Source organism: Erythranthe guttata, chromosome 4 (assembly GCF_056151865.1).
Source record: "Erythranthe guttata isolate IM_541 chromosome 4, IM_541, whole genome shotgun sequence".
Lineage (NCBI taxonomy): Eukaryota > Viridiplantae > Streptophyta > Magnoliopsida > Lamiales > Phrymaceae > Erythranthe > Erythranthe guttata.
Genome location: NC_142536.1, coordinates 4,706,148 through 4,727,036, shown reverse-complemented (window position 1 = coordinate 4,727,036; position 20,889 = coordinate 4,706,148). Strand labels below are relative to the sequence as shown.

Sequence of the window (20,889 nt, the reverse complement as noted above, 5' to 3'; positions counted from 1 at the left end):
CAACTTTGTTATTATTATTGTTAGTTGCCCCTCAACTTTTGATTAAATAGCTAATTAGTCCTTTTTTAATTAGCAGCTTAAAATTTGATTAAATAACTGAAAATAAAAGTTGTAAATGAATAAAATTTGATTAAATAAACAAAAAAATATATTAAATGCAACTGCAAAGAAAGACTGAAGTTATACATATAATTCCTGCCCCTCTCTACATGCCCCATCCATATTTGATCATCAAACTGTTGGAATACACACACTATGCAAGAAAATTATTTGCATGTACTGTCTGTATCTATATCTTAAATATACATACATTATACATTTTGATGTGGGAAATCATGTAAATTAAGAAAAAAAAAACCCATTTTAAGATTAGCTGACAAACAAAATAAGTAACCCCAAGTTGTCTCTGAGTGAAACAAAAACTTTGCAAAAACCACTCATCAACTTCAAACTCGCCGATTTTGCTATTAATAATATTCACGTAGTCTCGTTTCTGTCCCTCGTTGAACTATCTGTGTTTGTCGTGATCGTGCTGCTGTAGTTACCCGTCGGCGTTTCAGAATTGTTCCTAGTTTCCTGTTCGAACACGAAAAACGTTATTTCAACCTAGGGGTGAAAATCGGACCGATCGGATCTGGATTAGCAGTTTTGGAAAAATTCTAATTTTTTCGGAAGTGGAAATTCCAATTCCGTTATAAAAAAAACCCAGAATAAAAAACTGGAATCAAATTTTTTGTTCCAAAATCGGAATTTTCAGCTCAGAATCAGCAGAATTCGGAAATTCCAATTTTTTTGGTCATGTAAAATACAAAAATGCATAATAATAATATTGATTTTATAAGTCTAATACTCAGAAAAAAAATGAATAATTTTCGAAAGCTAAAATCGGATTTGACATTGGAATCTAATGCCTATTCCAATTCCATTCCAAAAAAGAAAAATCAGAAAATTTGGAAATCGGAATGAAAATGCTGTTCAGAATTGGAAATACTCGAACCGGAATCGGCGAGAATTTGGAACTCCCGTCCCAATTTCCACCCTAATTTCACCAAACATAGCATTTACAACAACAGTCAACAACAACTAACCTGGCTAGAGGAAGACGAGCATTCTTGAAAACTTTGCCCCTTCGAGTACATGTAATAAAACATCCCCTCGGGCTGAACCTGGAACCCCACATCCCTCAACCGCTCGAGCCGAGGCAGCACCACCGTGTCGAGGTCCGGCCGGTCCCGCCTCCTCAGCTCGCAGCACGACAGCGCCAGGCTAGCGAACGCCAGCGCCTCATCGACCGGCCAATCCCTCACCGCCGGATCAAGAACATCCGCGAACCGCCCCGTCTCAATCGCCCGCTCCACTAGGTGGGCCAGCCCCATGGGCGGCTTGGCTGTGATTATTTGCAAAAGGACCACACCCAAAGAATAAACGTCCGATTTGGTTCCCAACATTGCCGTCTGTTGGTACTCGGGGTCGATGTAGCAGAAAGTTCCAGCAGCGGCAGTCATCCGGTACTGGGTGACGGTGTCGGCGGCAGAGGGCGGCACCAGGCGGGAGAGGCCCACGTCGCCGATCTTGCTCACGTAATTCTTGTCTAGTAATATGTTGGCCGGTTTGAGGTCGCGGTGGACTAGCGGCTCGGGCCTTGTTTGGTGGAGGAAGTTTAGGGCGGTGGCGATTTCGGCGGCGATCTTGAAACGGGTGCTCCACGGCAAGGGCGGCGTGCCGTCCTTGCGGAATAGTCGGTCCTCTAAGCTGCCGTTCTCCATGTACTCGTAGACTAAGCAACCGTACTCGGGGCATGCTCCTAAGAGAATGACCATGTTTGGATGTCTCATTCGGCTCAACACCTCGATCTGCGAGAAAGGAAAAAATTAAAATTCGTGGAAATTATAGTCGGAAATACAAGATTCATGTCTTGAAAATGGTTTATTGCATCCATCATCCCCGTGTTTATTCTAATTGTCGAAAGACTCTCCGTGTTATAAATATTGGCAAAATTAATCCCTACGATTCAATCTTTTGGCAAACTACCCAAAGACGCACCACTTAGGGGATTGTATGCTTAAACATTGAGTTTATTGCATTTAGTATCCTTGTGTTATATCGAATTGATAAAAACACTCATTGTGTTATAAATATTAGCAAACCCCCCCCCCCCCCCCCCCTCATGGTGCATTTTTTAGCACACAACGGCACAACCCCCTAAATGATGAGTTTTTAGGGGTAGTTTACTCAAAAGAAATTGCATCAAAGTAGTGTTTGTTAATATTTATATCGCAAGGGGTTATTTAACAATTAAAATAAACACAAGGGTGCTGAATGCAATAAACCCTACAGAAAATACATCATAGGGATTTTTGTTTTGCTAAATCCATCTGAAAAAGAAAACGATAATACTATATAAGGACAAAATAGTTCAAAAGAAATTAAAGCGTACCTCGATATTGAATTGCTTAAGGCCTTCGGATATCTCCGACCGAAGAACCTTAACGGCGACCGGGGTGTGATCTATAGTAGCTCTATAAACGGGGCCGTAGCTCCCTTCCCCGATCATGTTAGAACTCGAGAAGTAATCCGTCGACACTTCGATTTCATCGATCGAGTACATTCTATACCGAACGATGGACCGCGCTAGTGCATCCATTGCCTTGTGCTTCTCTTCAGATTCTTTCTTGAACTTCCTCTCGGCGCGCTTTCGCTTCTCGGACTCGAGCTCGGCTAACCGTTGGGCCTTTTGTGCTATTCCCACCGCAGCTTTGCACTTTTGCTTCTCCTTGTCCACTATCGCCATTGCAGCTTCTTGTGCGTGCTTTGATTCCGCTAGCTTACTCGCCTCCTCCGATTTCCATTGGACAATGTCTCTTACCTAACGAAAATAAATAAATTCATAAAACGTTGATTCGTTTATTTGCCATAATACTAAAATCTCCGATTATTTATCATCGGAGAAGCAATTTACTCCATCATTCGGAATTTTTTCAAAGTTCGAAAATTGACCTTTTCTCTAGCAGTTACAGCTTCTTGACAAGCTGCATTGTACTTTTCAGTGATCTGCTTCAGCTCTAGTTTCATTCTCTTCAGCTCTTCCTCTAATTCCTGGATCATATATTGTTTGAATTTCATCAACGCAATAAATCATTAAAATTCACTTACAAATATTTTCCCCCAAAAAAATCAATTTAATTTGAAATTGTAAAACTTACAGCTGCAGAGGAGGTGGAGCTTCTAGAAGAATCCGAAATCCGGGGCTGATCCAGAAGATCGTACGACAGATCCGATTGAAAACTCTGCAACTCGGAATGTTCGCTGGAACCCGACGAATACTGCGAGAAGCTCTCCAGAGTTCTCCCCCGAAGATTCATGAAATTCACAGACTGCTGTAGGGCGTAGACCTTTCCTCCTTGAGGCCTCTTCGAATTCGAATTCGCCGCCGCCGCACCCTGCCCGAATTCGCCGTCCCCCGGCCGGGAATTGTCCTGCAGATCGAAGCTGCTGCCTCCGAACTGAGTCGACTCGGGGCTGACGCGGCGATTCTTCTCCCACGGGAACATGTGGTTGTGGAGCGATTCATTGCTGCTGACCGAGTTCGGAGGAGACGGCGTCGTATTGCCGACCGGAGAAAACGCGTTTTTGATTCCGTCGAGCGACCGCCTCGATGCGGTGAACCCTCCCTCGGAGGAGGATACCTCGCTTCTCCAACTCCCTTGTCTGTAAAATCTGACGCCAGCTTGTGAGGGTTTTTTTGCTAATGAGTTTTTTGCATTAAGCACCTTTATTTTATATTAAATTGCTAAAAACTCCCTACGTTATAAATTTTAGAAACAAAAAACCCATGATGCATTTTTTCAGCACACAAGCATTTTTAGGGGTAGTTTGTTAATAAAATTGAATCATAGGGGGGTTTTGCTAATAGTTATACCACATGTAGGGGTGAAAATTAGAACAAAATTTTGAAATTCCGCCGATTCAAATTTAAATATTGGAACAACATTTTTCATTCCGAATCTGGAAAGTTCCGAATTTGGAATACATATTAGATTATGATTTCAATGAACTTTTTAGTAATTTGATATCGCACAGAGGTGTTGAATGCAATTAGACATTTTGCTAAGTAACCATTGAGATGTAAAAACTATATGCGGAATATATACGAAGAAAATTAATATGCTATTATGATGGATTTACCGACGGAACTTTGGAGAATTTGTGGGGATACGATCGGGTGAGAATGGATTGTCGGGCACGTATATGGGAGTAACCGGTTCACTAGCGGATTTTATTTTGATTGCTTTTCCCTTTGAGACCGCGTAAACCGAACAAGAATCGGGCGCGTATTTTCCTACAGAAGTCGGAACATCTGCATTTCTGAATGCCCTGAAACAAAAAAAATTGAAGAACAAGAAAACATTGGATTAGCAAGGATTCAGTACTTAAACACACACACACACACACATATATATATATACCTAGCTATGGCGCTGCGGCTAGAAGCACCTAGGACTATTGTCTTGATCGAGTTGGCGCTAATATATTCAGACAATGCGTGCGCAATGTCGAGATCGTGGAGGATGACCTCCTCCGTGCGAATCTAATAAACGTACAACGATTAGGTTTTATGTCCACTTTGAGTTGAAGAATAAGTTCATTCTTACTTGATTCAAGAACAATGTGATGGTACATTCTTGCATGAGTGAGTGTGTGTGTGTTTTCGTGTTTCATGAGTTTAATAAATTGTGAAATTATCTTTTTACCCCTTTTCGAGCACAAAAGCCACGATAAGGAAGAAACATCTGTTGCATTTCAGCTTGAGTTGGCCCACGCGCCTCACCATCTTCTGCAACAACAACAAATTAGTACAAATTCTCATGCAACAACAACAAATTATTTATGGTACGTGCAAAGTCATAAATGTACGTACGAAACATAAAGAAACAAGATTTATAATTTTTTTCCTGAAATATTTTTTTTTTTTGAAATTTTTATTCTACGAAATTATTTAAATGGTACTAAATACTAATTAAATTAAATGATTCTTTTTTTTTTGTTGGAAATTAATATGAGGGTGCATGCATGCATGAAATAAAGAAAAGAAAAGAATACCTACGGGGATGCAAATTTTGTTGGGTGCAAACATGTACGAGGATGATTTTCTTATCCCTAAACCTTAAATTGTCAATGGCCCATCTGACGGCGTGTTGGCTGTTCTTGTCTCTGTCGATCGCCACCGCTGTCGGAACCATGCCTCCGCCGCCGCCGGACGACGATTCAGGCGAATGTCCCTCCATTTTTTTTCTTTCTTTTTGCGGCGGGACGACCACCCTGAAAGGTGGGGGCTGCTGCCGCGCTACCGTCGTAACTCCGCCATGCACCCCGCAGTTACGTACGTGGAAGCTAATTAGCCAGCTGCAGCGGCGGAGGAATTTTAGTGTAATTTGGTGGGGGATCGTTTGACGTTTTGACCATTTATTTTTTTTTCCTTTGGTCAACTTTTTTTGGCCCCCCTTTTTCTAGGGGGTTCCAATTTTAGAGGTGTCCCATTTTTTGCCTTCACTCCTAACACCCATTTTTTTTGGTTATCTTTTTATATATTAAAAAAAAAAATTAATATTAAAAGTTTAGTGATGCATACTATCTAATGTGTGCTATTAAATGAGTTTTATATATGTGTTGTTTGCTCTCACTAGCTATATAGTGTGAATATTTCAAGGTGGTCGGGGTTAATTTTGGTATATTGGGGCGAAACTCGTATAATGGATCAAGATGATCACGGTAAGTTCGACAAATTTCGGCTGAATTCATGTAATGGGCCGAATTCATATAATGGGCCAAGGTTGTTAACGTAATTAATTAATCAAGTTTGAAAACGATTTTCATTCGATAATTTATGAATGGAGCTCATCCTGGGCTCGAGCTCAATTAGAAAAAATAATAAAATATTAAATATGTAAAAAATCAAGTTACTTGAGTTCGATTCATATTCGACTTGAAATATCCATCGAGTTCCATTGGATTGCCTATCAAAACCAAATTCGAAACAAGTTTAAACGTTCGATAATAATTCCAACAACTCTAAACAAACATGCATTCATTTTGATTCGATCCGCTTACACCCTGGTTAAGATTATCAATAGTTACGACGAGATGATTTGAACCCATTAGATCTATCTAAATTCTAGAAATTTATTTCAGAAAAAATAATATTAGTAATTTTTCTACAAGATATTAAAAGTTTTTATTTTAAAATGATTTAAAATACCACTTTTTTACTTAGACTAATAATATGGCACCATCTATCAATTTCTTTAATTTCATAGAAATCAAATATAGTATATAAGTCAATATATCTCAAATATTGTGGTGGGTAGAGTGTGTTTGACATACTACCTATTATTTATTTATTTATTTTATTTATTGTTGGCAATCATGTGACCCACTAGCAAATGCATTCTTGTTAAATTCCTATTGGTACAAGTAACATCCAACTTTATGTCCCAACAATTTATAATATTGACTTACCAAATTTTCAATTGTAATATGCAACACGGCATTAATTAATTTTGGACTTATAAAGTCATTAGCCAATCCCATTGGGACACCTATCAATTTCATATCACACTCCCACTCAAATGCTTTCTTTCATCCCTCTCCAAGAAAAAAATAAATTAATTAATTAATAAAATAAAATAAAATGAGAAAAAAGTCATGTATGTCATCCAATGCCCATCTTCTCTATCTTATCCCCTTTTTTCAATCACAATTTATGTTACATTTTTTTTTACTAAATTTTTTATGTTACATTAACATTAGATCAAATTCATATCCAGTAAAGATTTACCATATTGATAGAATTAAATTTATGTTACAACTTACATTCATTTTACTTTGAATTATTAATTTATGATATTAATTTGACCATATGAAGTATAAATTGCTAATATTAATTTATATATTTCGTTCAGTGTACTACGTAATGTTTTGAAAATTAGACTGGACAAGCTACTGAATCACTGTTGGATCAGTTCAACCGGGAGCCAGCCGGTTTCTTCATTTTTTAATTTTAGAATTATTTATACATAATTTTTATAGTAAATAAAGCATATTTTCTTTCACATACATTAACTCGTTACTCATTTCCAATTAAAACGTAAATCAAACTTAATTTTCTTTTACACAAACAACATATCTAACACACACATATCTCACCTAATCATTTCAAATATTATAGAAACTATAATAAAAAAGATAACACGTCTTCCAATTTCATAAAAAGTAAAATTTATTTAATTTTTTTTTTCAACCGCGCGTGCAGTAAAAAGACGTCGTTTGGACTTGTTTATTTTTTTTGAAAAAAAAACCCCAATTTTAGGCACAAAAAAATCCCGATTTTCACTCGAGTTCCGATATTACGGTTCAGCCGATCAAACCGGACTGAACAAGGCAATGATTTCACAGTTTAACCAATTCAACCGACCAATTCGATCCGGGTTTCAATACAGTAACCTAAACGTGTAGTGATTTGAGTCCAACCATAAAATAACTATTTTATTAATCTCTCTATATTTTATTAATTATAGGTAACCTTCATATGTGAAGCAAGGACACGTAGTCTTCTTGAAAAATGTCTCATGAAAAGTCCATGATCTTATTCTATACATATATTTCTTCATTATATTTATTACAGTTAGATAATCGAATCTACACGTGTCCCGCGAAAATGTCCAGCAAATTAGTAAAGCCCTTTTCCACACCACCCCCAATTCTCTCTTTGTCTTGCACCACAGCTCAGAAACGAAGGCTGGGGAGAAGAAATAATCTACTGTGAGAGAGTGTTCCTTTGAGCCCCTTTTCCACAGTTGTGGTGTTGACTTTTTGGTAAGAACCCTTCATTTCTTTTGCTTGATCCACTGTGAAAAATTGGTTCTTTATTTGTTTTTTTTTTGTTGGTGTAATTGTTGTGGGTTTTTAGTATAGTTTCAAGAATTCGTTGTTGTTGTTGAAGAATGAATCTTGATGGTATTTTGGTAAAAGTTGTTGGGGCAAAAATTGTTTGATGTTAAAGAAACTCATCATATTTTCAAGAATCAAAAAGGATTTTTTTTTTTTTCTAATTTTTATTTAATTAGATCCATGAAATAAATTGTCCCAAATGTCAAAAGAATTAGTATGTGTAAAGGGTTTCCATGTGAATCTTGATTTTGTACTGGGGGGGTTTGATTTTGCCCCTTTGTCAATTCTTTCAAGTATAGAAGTGTTTGTTGGTAGGGATGAAATTTGGTATTCTTCAGTTAATTTTTTTTTTTTACATAGAATGGAATGGTTTACGGGCTCTAGGTAATCGAATCTTGCATTTCTTGAAACTTGTTTATTCGTCACCGAATTTGATATATTTTTCGATTTTGTTTTTCTTCATGAAGAATCTCCGAGGGTTATCTGAACTATGCTGCTAAGGATATGAATAACTGAACAAAAGATCGAAGCTTTTTGTGTTATTCTTTAAGAAAGACGTACGATGGAAGAGATTTCGCCTGCAGTTGACCTTACACTTATCTTAGCCAACCCCATGTCTGAAAATTCCCACATGGAAATCACACAGATCAAACTAATAACAGAAACATCAACCTTGCTAAAGACGAAACAGATAGCAGAAAACGGCCTATTAGTTCACGACATTCAAGAAAGTGAAAAGGACGATTGCGTCCTCTCAGTCGAGGAAGACCCCATCTTATTAAGTCGAGTCGAGTTTCTACCCTTGGATTCTACAACTGTGCCTCTAATTGCCGTCGAAATCGAGGGAACTGAAAACGGTCAAATTCTTGCAAAGGTAATTAGTGTGGAGGAGAGGAGCATAAGACGCAAATTATCCGGTGATGTCCTAGCTGTATTTTCTAAACCAAGCGGGGAATATTCCAACGGGCCTGTGGTGAAAGAATCTGCAGTTTCTTTTCAGTTATCCACTGAGAAAAAATCGAGCAAAGGTGCGGTTAAGAATGTTTTTGAATTGGACTGTGTGCCTCTTTGGGGTTCGGTTTCGATCTGTGGACATAGGTCGGAAATGGAGGATGCGGTTATGGTTGTACCTCATTTCATGAAAATTCCTATTGAGATGTTTACGGGTGATTTTGGGATTAACGGGATAAGTCAAACATTCAGTCAACTGTCTTCGCATTTTTTCGGGGTTTACGATGGTCATGGTGGATCTCAGGTATGTATTGTGTTCCGTATTATTTCTAATTAGGGCCTTAATTCTTGATTATATTGGTTTGTTATTATGTAAAAATTGATGAAGTTGGGCTTTCTTTAATTGATCGGTTTGTTGCCGTTTTATTTCTAATCAGGGACAAGTTTCCCTTAATTCTTCATTTTGTTGGTTTCCGATTAAGTCGAAAAATTATGAATTTGGGCTTTCTTGAATTGATCCGTATGTTAACATTTTATTTCTAATTACGGGCAAATTTCCCTTAATTATTGATTATGTTGGTTTTGGATTAAGTCGAACAATTATGAAGTTGGGCTTTCTTGAATCGATCCGTATCTTGATGTTTTATTTCTAATAATTACGGACAAATTTTCCTTAATTCTTAATTATGTTGGTTTCCCATTAAGTCGAAAAATTATGAAGTTTCGCTTTCTTGAATAGTATTGAATCCTCTAAATATTATCTAACAAATTCGCACTCGGGTTTTTGTAGGTTGCAAATTACTGCCGTGATAGAATCCATCTGGAGTTAATGGATGAGTTGAAAAATCGTAAAGAAAAAATACTGGAGGGGCCCACAAGGGACACTAGGCAGGTCCAATGGGAGAAGGTCTTCAATAGTTGCTTTTCAAAAATCGACGACGAAGTTGGAGGAAAGGCAAAAACGGGGCCCGTTGCACCGGAAACCGTGGGGTCCACAGCTGTGGTTGCAGTTGTTTCTTCGTCACATATTGTAGTTGCCAACTGTGGAGATTCGAGGGCCGTCCTTTATCGTGGGAAAGAAGCAATCCCGTTATCCGTCGATCATAAAGTAAGATGACCTATTATATTCTCTTTTATTTTGTTATTATTTATTTATTTATATTTTAATTTCCGAGTATTTTATTTTGTTAGCCAAATCGAGAGGATGAATACGCGAGGATCGAGGCGGCTGGAGGCAAGGTAATTCAGTGGAACGGTCATCGTGTTCTAGGTGTTCTTGCAATGTCGAGGTCTATCGGTGAGTATTCTTTTTCTTTCTTTCTTTTACTTTTTAATTTTTTTTTTTTTTGTAATCAAGAAATTAAATTAATTGATTTTCAGGTGATAGATACTTAAAGCCTTCGATAATACCCGAACCGGAGGTAATGTTTGTTCCTCGGGCTAGAGAAGACGAGTGCCTAGTTCTAGCAAGTGACGGTTTGTGGGATGTCATGACGAATGAGGAGGCGTGTGACGTGGCGAGAAGACGAATCCTAATTTGGCACAAAAAAAATGGGGCCCACCCGTTAGTGGACAGAGGGCAAGGTGTGGACCCCGCCGCCCAAGCGGCTGCGGAGTACCTCTGCAACCTTGCCCTCCAGGAAGGGAGTCAAGACAATATTTCGGTTATTGTCGTGGATTTGAAATCTCGAAGAAAATTCAAGAGCAAGTCTTGATGTAACTTCCTTTTTTTTTTTAATTTTAACAGTGCTTGGTTATGGTAATATATAGTTTTATTATACAAGCATAAGGTGTTCAATTGTTTCGCAAATCCATCCAAATTTTCTAATAGGAGAATAGTTTTTTCAGTATGTAATATGTATAGAAATATTTTTTGGCTTTGCACATATGTTTCATTATTCATAGAATTGAATCCCACTAGTAGTAAATAATAAAATCGATTGTTATACATGTTATCCGTTTAAATTTGTTTGAATTTCTATCGAGCTTTTAAAAATGTAATCGAACTTCATAAAAAAAATCGAACTTCATACATAATTTATGATATTTTAAGTTCAAATATGACCCCTAAGTTAACAAACCGAGCTCAAAACACAATCGATTTCCAATCGAAAATAGTTTGATTTGATTTTCCACCCTAACAATAGGCTATGATAATAACATAAAGACCAAAAGCAACCAACCATCAAAAAAAAAAAAAAAGAGCTTCAAAGTTTAATAATACAAAATAAAAATTAAAAAAAAAAAAAAGACTGCGCACCGATTATATTTCGTAAATTTCACTCAGCGTCCACGCTTCTTCCTTTTAATGATATCGAATTTCAAGGGGACTTTAAGAGTAGCCGTGACAACTGTTTTCTCGCGGGCTAACTTGCAACCCAAGTAAGTGTAATGAGTTCTCAGCGATAAAGGGTCCATCCGAAGATCCTTTGCTATATCCGAAGGGTCGGACTTAAAATCATCAATGAATAAACAGAGCACCAATATATAACTTATAAGCAGATTCTGTTTTTGCTCTGGAATTCTCTTTTTGCTCGAAATGTCAAACATGGAGCTGAATTTCTGCAATAAGATAGAGGGGAATTTGTGATTCTTTGACAACGACACACCGTCCATCGAGTGTTTATCCTTGAACTTTATGAGGTGTGTGATGTAGGACAATATGCCAGCTATCTTCCTTTTGTTCCAGTCGTCCTACACAAAAAAAAAATTAGAAACGAGCTTATAGGAAAACGGACAAGATTCAAACTAAACATGTCGAGGCAATCATATATCCAAATTCAAGATTCAAACTACACTGGATAGAGTCCTAGTATAAAATCGATTTCAGTTTCTAAGTCGTTTCTTTTTAAGTATTGAAATAGTACATACCTAAAATTTCTACACAACAAAAAACACCATCGATATATTACGGAAGTTATTATATCCGCATGTTCAGTATGATTATCTTGCTCACGACAATTGACTCATTCGAACATAAACAGCATACTTCGAATAGTCCCGAATCAACCCAAAATTGAATATGTTCAACTGATAATAATACGGAAGGACAAAGCAAGAGTTACGCAAGAATACCAAGTTGAAGGAAACTACAAAACTTAACAAAAAACAACAAAAGAAAAAATTTGGGCCTTAAAAAAATTTACAAAATTCTAACCTCGGCTTCTTCAAGTTTGTGAAATCTATTGCAAACAAAACGCGGGTAAGCATCGGGGGTCACTTTATGGCCAGCTTGCGCGAGCTCGAAGATATCGACAAGGTAATCCCACTCCCCGTTAAGAATTATCCCGTCAAGCGGATAAGCCATTTCCACAACAGTGGCTTCCATATTATACGGAGGGATATTTCGATCATTAGTACCAACGGGAGCAGATTCGATAGCCTCTGTGTTGACCTTGACTCCTTTCAGTTTCATGTCGGTGTCACCCTCCATTCCAGGCTCGTCTGTCTGGCGTAGTGTGTACAGAGTGTCCATTTTCTCATCCTGAAATTAAATTGGATTATAGATTCATAATTACATTACTTGGGAAATTATTTATATATAAATATAGAAAATGTGTTCTATTAAAGGCTTATTTCTTCCTTGGAATTCATAATACGGAAATCGACGATACATAAACACGGAAAGGCTGTACCTTTTTAATATTTTTCTTCGTTGAGTACATTTTAGTCGTTTGTTTGGCTCTATCAGATTTTGTAGCTTCCTCCGTCACTTCTTCCGGCAGTTCTTTATCAGACTGCTCGACCGACGCAATTCTCGGTACCAATTTGAATATCTGCAATTATAAAAAAGCAAAGAAGAGAATGCATTGAAAACTTGTCAACATAACTTATGAGCAAATTAGCAAAACCCATATCTGGGAAATTCATAAAATTCAATAAGAAATCAATACACACAGAAAATTCAATACTAAAAAATTACGAAAAATTACCCGATTACCAGCAATGGGAACTATCCTCAAAATCCGGGTCTCCTTATCCAACACGCCGAGACCGTATTGACATATCTGCGGCGTAGTGGCCTCGCCGGAATAATTTGTGCCGACAAAATTAACTTCGGAACCACCCGCCCCCACCACCACCTGCATCCTAGGATTTTTAGGGTTTCGCGCAGTGGTGCTCCTGTAGATCTTGACGCTCGAATTGGATTCGATTCCCGAATCGGGTTCGCCGGAATTCTTCAGCGGGTCGTACCCGGACGGGAAGTATCCGATTACTGGAGCGGTTTTTTGTTCTGGATTTTCGTCAATTACCTTGATTTTCACATCAATGGCATCCGATATCTCGCCCATATCGACTTCGCGGCCCATTTCTTCATCTTCTGGTGCTTTCCTCTTCTTCTTCTCTTTTGATTTAGCCATGGCTTACGGCAAAACGTCTGCGGGGTGAATGTGGGTTTTTGGAGCTTTGCGTTAAACCCTAATGGCTGTAATAGGGAAAAAGTTTGTTTTCATTTGACTCCTCCAATTTTATTCTAATATGAGACAACTCCCGCAATTATTGATGATATGTAAATCAGATTAATTAATTTTTTATTTGAGGTTTATTATTAATTAATATTAATTATAATAAACTCTATTTATATTGGGTATGGTTGGCTGCGGATTCTTTTTAATTTGAGATTTATCATTAATTAATATGAATAATTAAATGTTGATATTTTTCTCTTATATATGTGAAAATATCGTAATACTAGAAACACATTTTCTCTAATTTAATATTTTAATTCAACAAATCTTTAAATAACTCTCATTTAAATTAATGTTTGGAATAGCTGCATTTATCACTTTACTCATTCGCATTGGCGAAGCCATGTTTTTATACTCGAGGGGCGAATATACATAAAAAAAAATAAAAATTAATGACATTAATAATGATTGTTTTAACTGAAATGTTAAATGTCATTTCAATTTTACTAATGTCGTTTTGATTTCGAACCTGATTTTGACATATTTCTATTTGGATTTTGGCAAAATTCGAAATACAAAAATTGTAGTCCTTTGGGTTAGCTTTCTAATCCAACTTAAATCCGCTAGATTGGATGCCGTATGACAAAGTTATGCATGAATGAGTCACATTTTGAATTTTAGATACCTCAATACATCAAAATTGTGGGAAGTATCCATTGATTCATGTATATCTTTATCGTCCGACATCCAATTTTGGTGATTCAAGTTGGATTGAAAAACTAACTCAGAATACTACAAATTCTCTTTTTCGAGTTTTGCAAAATTTGAAATTAAAAATGATCAAAATCACGTTTGAAGTCGTAAGGGTATTATTAAAGCTCGAACGACATTTATCACATCCCTTGTTTTAACTTTTAAGAGTTATGAGTGTAAGATTTTGTTATAAGGTGCTTTTAATTTTTGGGGTTCAAAGCAGAGCCCCGAAAATATTAAAATTGTTTTTTTTTTTTTTTTTTCTGATAAATCAAAAGATAGGAAAATAAAATCTTCTAGAATTTTTTATTTTTTTGATTTAATTGAATTCTGGGAGGATCAAATTAGAAAAATTGGATGGACTGAATAAATATAAACATTTAATATAATGGAATGTATTTCGATTGAGAGTGGAGTTGCCCCGGTTCCGAGCGACAATTCATAACTTCACTACCTTACTTGTGACACTCATAAATAATTTTTGTTTGCTCTCTTTAATTAAAAATAATTAATTTATTTTGAAAATAAAACAAAATTATTAAAAATTATAACAAATTGATAAATTGTACATGCATATATAATAGTAAAGAAAATTAATTGAGTTGGGGCTATGGCGCCCGGCCCTACACTGGCTTCCCCACAGCTCTCGGGGACTGGAACACCATATATCATAAACTTAATATATATATATATATATATATATATATATATATATATATATATATATATATATATATATATATATATATATATATATATATATAATCTCTAGCAATGAGCTGGATGAGGGAGCTTGCACTTATCAGGAAGTTGAATGGCGAGATTGGGGTCGATTCCGAGGGAAGGCAAAAGCTTGGAGTTCTTAAAAGTGCAAAGGCACCGTATATCCGCGTGCGATAGAGCCGAGCAGCACCTTGCCGATGGCGGCGGCGGCTGAGGCGGAGTTGCCGACGGCTTGCATGCCATCAGATCCTCCCCTGACATATTGCACACACTTTGACCATAACACACATTTTTATTATTATCATTATTTATGCTGCCTATGATAATTGTCACCAATAATATTGCCTTCACTATTTTTGCTATCTTCTGGTGCAAAATAAAAACCTGCATTTTTTCTTCTTCTAGTGTGTGTGTGTTTTTATTGCTTTGAGAGATTTATTGTGGCTGTTATATATAGGCAAAATTACGGCCCACACCCTTGGGATAAGGTTAAATTACGAAAATACACATTTTGTTTGGATAATTACAATCAATCCCTCAACTATGTATTGTTTTACGAAAAAATCCCTCATTCAGTAGGTAAATTTGAAACCGTAAGAATGAACGTGTAAAACATAATTGAGGGATGGGTGTATTTATCCAAACAATAAGGGTTTTTTCGTAATTTAATCTTGCGGTGGCCGTAATTTACCCTAATATATAGAGAACTGTGTTTAGTATTTGTTGCGTTGTTGGAAATTTGCCTGTCACAAAGACTTGTAAGTCTTTGTGGGACATATATTTATTACATATTGCGTTTTTAGGTACATGTCCTTATTCCATTAGTAAATTTGCTTGACTTCAAGTCTTCCATTTTTTTTTTTTCTTCTTTTTTTTTTCTTTGAGAAGAATGATAGTAGTGATAGTTATATTTTGGAAATTGGAACGAAACTTCATATATATGTCTTGTATATGTACATCATATATATAAGGTGGAAATTGGAACGAAACTTCTGAATTTTGTTGATACCGATCCAATTTTTTCAATTTTCCCAAGTCTTTTCTATTTTGGAACAAGTCTTTTCATTCCAATTTTCAGTTTCCACTTTCCGATTTTTTTATTTTTCCTAGGTTTTTCGAAACAAATTTGGAATTAGTTTTTCACTTCATTAAAAAAATGGTTTTTAAGCTCTATTTCGACCTATCCGTCCGACTTTCACACTTATCATATATAGGGTGAAATAAACTTTTAGAGAGTTGTATCCATCTAGGTCTATGAGATGTTATACCTGATGAAAATATATCTGTACAAATAACCACCCAGTGTACACACATACACATGAATACGTGTGACTATGTGTAGATCTACAATTTAAAATGACAGAGTATATTTCATCGAGTGTAGAATCTACATAACCTTCAATCAATTACTACTTAAAGGTAAATTCAGAGTAACTTTTCCGAGGGTGTCACTTGTAGAGGAAATATACACACAAAATTACCATCAATTAATTCTAATAATCCAAACATTTGACAGAGTCTTCCTCATCTAAGTTTCCAATCTGTGGAATCATCTCCAGCACAATTTCCAATTTCCAATTTGCAGATTAGAAACAAAATCGAAATCCGAATCAAATCGAATCCAGACAGAAACCGATAAACATCACATCACCTGCCAGTAAAGAAAAAAAAAATGCAGCTAAAAAAGGAAGAAGCTACTTCCTCAGACGACGAAAAATTCAAAATCCTATTAAAAGAGTAAATAAAACACGATAATCCGACTAAAACAAGGGGGGGTCTACTTCTGAAACTAACAACAACAACAACAAACAACACTGTACCGCAAACAATAACGAGAATCCCCCCCTCCATTCACATGTTTACGATTTCGAACAAAAGGGTTCTAATTAAGCAAGATAATAATAGAGCAAGTCTAGATTTTTTTGGAGTTTAAATAAAACTCGAAAGATTTCTTTCACCTATGGGCGAGGTCTCTTGTTGTTGCTGCACGAAGGACACTTGTACTGCTTGATATGCTCAGCTTTAGCAGGAGTAATCTTCACACACTTACCGTGAAACCACTTTTCGCACAAGTCACAGCATATCCAGAATTCGTCCGATGCATAGTTATCTCCACATGCACCACATAATGTATCGCCATGCTCATCTTCTTCTTCATCATCTTCCTCTTCCTCTTCCTCTTCCTCTTCTTTCTTTTCTGCTTCCTCCTCATCTAACTCCTCTTCGTCGTCTTTCAGCTGTGGCTTCGAAATCTTTCCTTGAGTTTCGGGTGTTCGCTGTCAAAAAAGATAAGTAGCAATGTTATATGATCTCGTATAATTGAAATTTGAAGATTGAGAATACTTTTTAGCTGGCAGTAAAAGGAATATTTTTCAATGATAAGATGTACTAAGATAAGAGCTCAATTTTCCACAATCCGGCCCGAAAAGTTGTTGCAATAACTGAATATCAAACAAGACTGAATTATTTGATTAATCCTATGGCTTATCTTAACAACCAAACGACCGCTTAGTCAACTACGTCAGCATATAGATTATCAGGGAAAATGAAGATTGATTTGTACAGGGAAATTGATCACTATTAATTAAGTAAGAAGTAATTGGAGGATGGATAAAAGCACTGGCCCAGAATAAAATGAAGAATTAAGAAACCCTTTTTTTTCCTACCGATTTAGAGTTTGACTTGGGCTTGCTGCTACTATGATTAGAGACAGAAGATTTCTCCTTCTGCTGTTTCTTGGCTGCCCCTGTCACAACTTCAAATACAGTAGGGAGCTCATTAATCATGTTGAACAACCTTTTCCTGCACCAAGGACAAAAGATCGTTACGTAAGTTTAAGCAATCTACAGCAAACATGTCAGAAATCCAGAACAAAAGTACAGAAATATAAATGTAATTGCATATATAGCAAACACGTAGATTGCGTATAGGATTGGCATCACCTTTCTGCATTTTGAGTGTAAATATTTTATAATCGATTTTTTAATAGAAATAGCATTAAAACCAACCCCTCTCGAAAAAGAAAGAAAAATAAAGAACAGAACATTAAAACCGACCTGTCAGATTTATCGAATCTAAATCTAGCACCGAAATAGAAGGCGACAGAAAGAAGCCAGGTGTCACTGTGGACAGCAACTAGAGATAGCCAGTCTTTCTCTTGCATTCCGTCTCTAGCAAAGTTGATGCCCAATGCAGGCTCAGGGAGTTCAGGTGGTACCTCTTCAGCTGGGAAATTGACCTCCCATTGCTCACTAGGAAACCCATACAAGCACAAATTCTCTTTTTCTGCAACACAGAATTAATGTCATGCATGAGGATGGAACAAAATAACAAAAAGATGAATATAGCTTCAAACCATGAAGAAGTACACGAAGACAACGATTATCTGTCGTAGAACTAAACAAGTCGGGAAGAGGGAACATGCTTAGAAAAAAAACTGATAATTTACAGGTAACTATTAAATTTTGTCAACGAAAACAGTTCAATTTACAGTAGTTTAACACATGGCAATATGCCTTATAGGGGCACGTACGATGGTCTGCCAAAAACATGATTCTCAGAGAAAAAGCATCTTATTTAATTTTTTCAAGGACAAAGATCCATATAGAAGAGCAAATCACCAACAGTCATTGTTCAAACAATCAATGGCTCACATAGAAGATATGTCGAAGACACAACGGAAGTCACTGAATACTAGCATTACAGACCACATATGCAATTTAAAGATTCCAGTAAAACAGTAGAGACCATCACACTGTATCCACCATATATATTTTAGAAACTTATAAAGATATAAAGTACTGATGAACAGCAGCTAAAAAAATTCTTCTTCTCTTCATTTTTTTTTGAGTTACATACACAACACGACATCGTTTTGTCTAAAGTTTCAACACAAAGCGCTGATGGCATTTAATTCCCACTTTTTATTTATTGACCTAATTTATTGTCCAACCAAATGCAGGGTCCGTTTCCCTTAACGATCAGCAGCACTTAGTTGTTTTATTAACTTTTTTATTTCCAATTCAATGTAACAAGTTATGGAAAGCAAATATAAAAGTAGCAAAAATGGGGGCAACCTTAATCATATTGGAACAGCGAGCTTTGTATGTTAATCTTCGTTACTGATTCTATCAATTTCATGCAGGCATACTTGAAAATGCTATTAATATCTCTATTTCATGCAGTTAAAAGTTGAATTTGGGTACTTGCAGTGATTGCAACATGTGAATTTGTAAATATTCCCTTATAATTCTTCTGTTTTTCCGATTAACGATTACGGGACTTTATATTTGTAAGTAGTTGAATTAATAACTTTGTGGCTTCATAATATTCCTTATCTGCTTGAAATACAAATATCTCATGCACCGCTAGTTGACCTCTACAACTGAATTTTAAGGGTTTGATATGATATGACACGCGTCATAAGGTCGGAGATCTTACCAAAGATCGATTAAGACTTATGTACGATATAGAAGTAACTTGATTTGGAAATTTAATAATACAATTCACCGAAAGTCGAAATGAACTAATTTCGTAAAGATGATCATATATCAAGGTTAAATACACATTATGGTTATCAAATTTTGATGAGTGCATTTAATTAACTACGTATTCACTAAATGTATCATAACTCGTAAGTTAAGGAGTGCCTCGGAAACGAGGTGGTTGCTCCCAAACCATGGTGCTACTTAATATGCCATATTTTCATCTACCATGAACATCTTATAAAACTAGCATAAACAACTTGCTACCGACAAAGCAAAGAGATAACAGAATTAGATGCAAACATCAGAAGAACAAGTGAAACACATAATTGTTCATATCATGGGCTACCACTTTATACGTGAATTTTTTTAGCCTTCAAAATATTAATATCAATACTCGTATTCATATCAATACTCAAGCTATGGTGATTTCCTTTTACACACATATTATTATGATCAATAAGCTCAAAACCACATATGTGTCGACTGTCGGCACAGAAATGTAATTCTCATACAGGAAGCATTTACTCATGAATTAACTCAATAAATAATAAAACCACACAGAGAACTCAATGAACACAGAAACGCCATGGAAACCACATCGAGAAAATTACACACGTTAATTTAAAACTCACAAATCAAAATCCCAATTTAACCTAATTTCTCTCTAGATAATTCATGAAAATAGATACTTCTCCATAAGATTAAAGTAGGGCAAACATATTACCAGAATTCAGTCAAAATTGGAATGAGCTAAAAAAAATCCAAAAAATAACACAAGCAAAGAGAAACTACCTGGATCACACTGCTGGTAAAATTCTTCAACATCTGCAACGCAAAAACCTCTCGCATTAAGAAATTAACAAATACGAAAAAACGCTGACGCGCAGAAAATCAAGCCAAAAAAAATTATCATCGTACCTAAGCAAAATTGAGAAGAAAAAAATTCAAAACGAAAAAAGATGAAGAAGAAGACGAAAACCTGTCGTGAGGGCTTTGATAAGTCCAGTTCTTCTACCCTTGAAATCCTTGAAAACTTCTTCAACAGTTCTCGGATTGTACCCCGCCTCCATTTTTTGTTCCTTCTTTTTTGGTTCTCTCGAGCTCAAATTTACAAAACGGAAAAACAAAATTAAAAAAGTGAGAAATTCAGGAGAATTTTGGGGAGGTTTTACAGAAGGGGATATATATATATGTGTGTTTGTATATGTATATGTAGAGAGAGAGAGAGAGAAAGAAGAGAGAGAGAGTGCGGATTTGAATCTAATAAGGATGGACGGGTTTAACTATATTTGAGAATTCGCTGATGTGTCCGACGAACCCTGAATTAAATATTCCACTTTCCTTTTTTCTGTATATAATTTCATTATTTTATAATTTATTACTGATTTGGCATAAAATCTGTATCTCATTAAATTGAACATAATTAAAAAGTAATTCCTGAAATTGTATTTATTATTATTAGTATTTTTATAAAATCAGTATCTCATTAAATTGAACATAATTAAAAAATAATTCCTGAAATTGGATTTATTAAGGTTGGTTTCTTAATTAGCGTTTTTTTAAAACAAATTCAATTGTTTTTGTAAGTAAAAATCTAATTTCAATCCATCAGAAAAATC

General features: G+C 36.0%; 4 protein-coding genes and 1 pseudogene across 11 annotated transcripts; 1 reads left to right on the top strand and 4 right to left on the bottom strand.

Annotated features, from left to right (window-relative positions):
* Window positions 1-130: 130 nt before the first annotated feature.
* On the bottom strand, window positions 131-5,562 carry LOC105955872 (U-box domain-containing protein 52). 8 transcript variants are annotated; one of them, XM_088816588.1, is made up of 9 exons: window positions 5,105-5,562; window positions 4,752-4,834; window positions 4,467-4,588; window positions 4,186-4,374; window positions 3,204-3,708; window positions 2,998-3,096; window positions 2,438-2,866; window positions 1,089-1,853; window positions 131-576 (listed from the first exon to the last, which is right to left on the bottom strand). In XM_088816588.1, the coding sequence occupies exons 1-9, from the start codon at window positions 5,283-5,285 to the stop codon at window positions 478-480; spliced, it is 2,472 nt and encodes an 823-aa protein (XP_088672714.1). In that variant the 5' UTR covers window positions 5,286-5,562; the 3' UTR covers window positions 131-477. The 8 variants fall into 8 exon arrangements, with proteins under 8 accessions (XP_088672714.1, XP_088672720.1, XP_088672716.1 ...); XM_088816594.1 differs by having other exon boundaries at window positions 4,195-4,374; window positions 5,101-5,555; XM_088816590.1 differs by having other exon boundaries at window positions 4,195-4,374; window positions 5,105-5,555.
* A 1,962-nt stretch (window positions 5,563-7,524) lies between these two features.
* Window positions 7,525-10,846, top strand: LOC105950772 (protein phosphatase 2C 16). Its single transcript, XM_012974234.2, has 5 exons — window positions 7,525-7,872; window positions 8,415-9,202; window positions 9,689-10,006; window positions 10,090-10,195; window positions 10,279-10,846. The coding sequence occupies exons 2-5, from the start codon at window positions 8,510-8,512 to the stop codon at window positions 10,611-10,613; spliced, it is 1,452 nt and encodes a 483-aa protein (XP_012829688.1). The 5' UTR covers window positions 7,525-7,872; window positions 8,415-8,509; the 3' UTR covers window positions 10,614-10,846.
* Window positions 10,847-10,984: 138 nt separating this feature from the next.
* Window positions 10,985-13,379, bottom strand: LOC105950987 (DNA binding / DNA-directed RNA polymerase). Its single transcript, XM_012974409.2, has 4 exons — window positions 12,831-13,379; window positions 12,534-12,674; window positions 12,056-12,382; window positions 10,985-11,592 (listed from the first exon to the last, which is right to left on the bottom strand). The coding sequence occupies exons 1-4, from the start codon at window positions 13,257-13,259 to the stop codon at window positions 11,182-11,184; spliced, it is 1,308 nt and encodes a 435-aa protein (XP_012829863.1). The 5' UTR covers window positions 13,260-13,379; the 3' UTR covers window positions 10,985-11,181.
* A 1,236-nt stretch (window positions 13,380-14,615) lies between these two features.
* LOC148770958 (putative lipid-transfer protein DIR1 pseudogene) lies at window positions 14,616-15,446 on the bottom strand (annotated as a pseudogene).
* A 1,039-nt stretch (window positions 15,447-16,485) lies between these two features.
* LOC105951215 (PHD finger protein ALFIN-LIKE 4) lies at window positions 16,486-20,596 on the bottom strand. The gene is made up of 5 exons (XM_012974637.2): window positions 20,250-20,596; window positions 20,063-20,095; window positions 17,840-18,068; window positions 17,450-17,585; window positions 16,486-17,059 (listed from the first exon to the last, which is right to left on the bottom strand). Exons 1-5 carry the CDS (start codon window positions 20,338-20,340, stop codon window positions 16,742-16,744), a joined length of 807 nt encoding a protein of 268 aa, XP_012830091.1. The 5' UTR covers window positions 20,341-20,596; the 3' UTR covers window positions 16,486-16,741.
* Between the last annotated feature and the right edge of the window lie 293 nt (window positions 20,597-20,889).

Excerpts from the sequence above, each read along its gene's own strand:
- LOC105955872 (XM_088816588.1), bottom strand. The coding sequence starts at position 5,285 with ATGGAGGGACATTCGCCTGAATCGTCGTCCGGCGGCGGCGGAGGCATG. Across the intron at positions 4,375-4,466 it reads AGCCGCAGCGCCATAGCTAG|GGCATTCAGAAATGCAGATG; the intron begins GTATATATATAT and ends TTTTTGTTTCAG. Across the intron at positions 1,854-2,437 it reads TTAAGCAATTCAATATCGAG|ATCGAGGTGTTGAGCCGAAT; the intron begins GTACGCTTTAAT and ends CCTTTCTCGCAG.
- LOC105950772 (XM_012974234.2), top strand. The coding sequence starts at position 8,510 with ATGGAAGAGATTTCGCCTGCAGTTGACCTTACACTTATCTTAGCCAAC. Across the intron at positions 9,203-9,688 it reads ATGGTCATGGTGGATCTCAG|GTTGCAAATTACTGCCGTGA; the intron begins GTATGTATTGTG and ends GGGTTTTTGTAG. Across the intron at positions 10,196-10,278 it reads TGCAATGTCGAGGTCTATCG|GTGATAGATACTTAAAGCCT; the intron begins GTGAGTATTCTT and ends ATTGATTTTCAG.
- LOC105950987 (XM_012974409.2), bottom strand. The coding sequence starts at position 13,259 with ATGGCTAAATCAAAAGAGAAGAAGAAGAGGAAAGCACCAGAAGATGAA. Across the intron at positions 12,675-12,830 it reads TTCCCATTGCTGGTAATCGG|ATATTCAAATTGGTACCGAG; the intron begins GTAATTTTTCGT and ends TTATAATTGCAG. Across the intron at positions 11,593-12,055 it reads ACAAACTTGAAGAAGCCGAG|GACGACTGGAACAAAAGGAA; the intron begins GTTAGAATTTTG and ends TTTTTTGTGTAG.
- LOC105951215 (XM_012974637.2), bottom strand. The coding sequence starts at position 20,340 with ATGGAGGCGGGGTACAATCCGAGAACTGTTGAAGAAGTTTTCAAGGAT. Across the intron at positions 17,586-17,839 it reads AGATTCGATAAATCTGACAG|GAAAAGGTTGTTCAACATGA; the intron begins GTCGGTTTTAAT and ends TCCTTGGTGCAG. Across the intron at positions 17,060-17,449 it reads CCAAGTCAAACTCTAAATCG|CGAACACCCGAAACTCAAGG; the intron begins GTAGGAAAAAAA and ends CTTTTTTGACAG.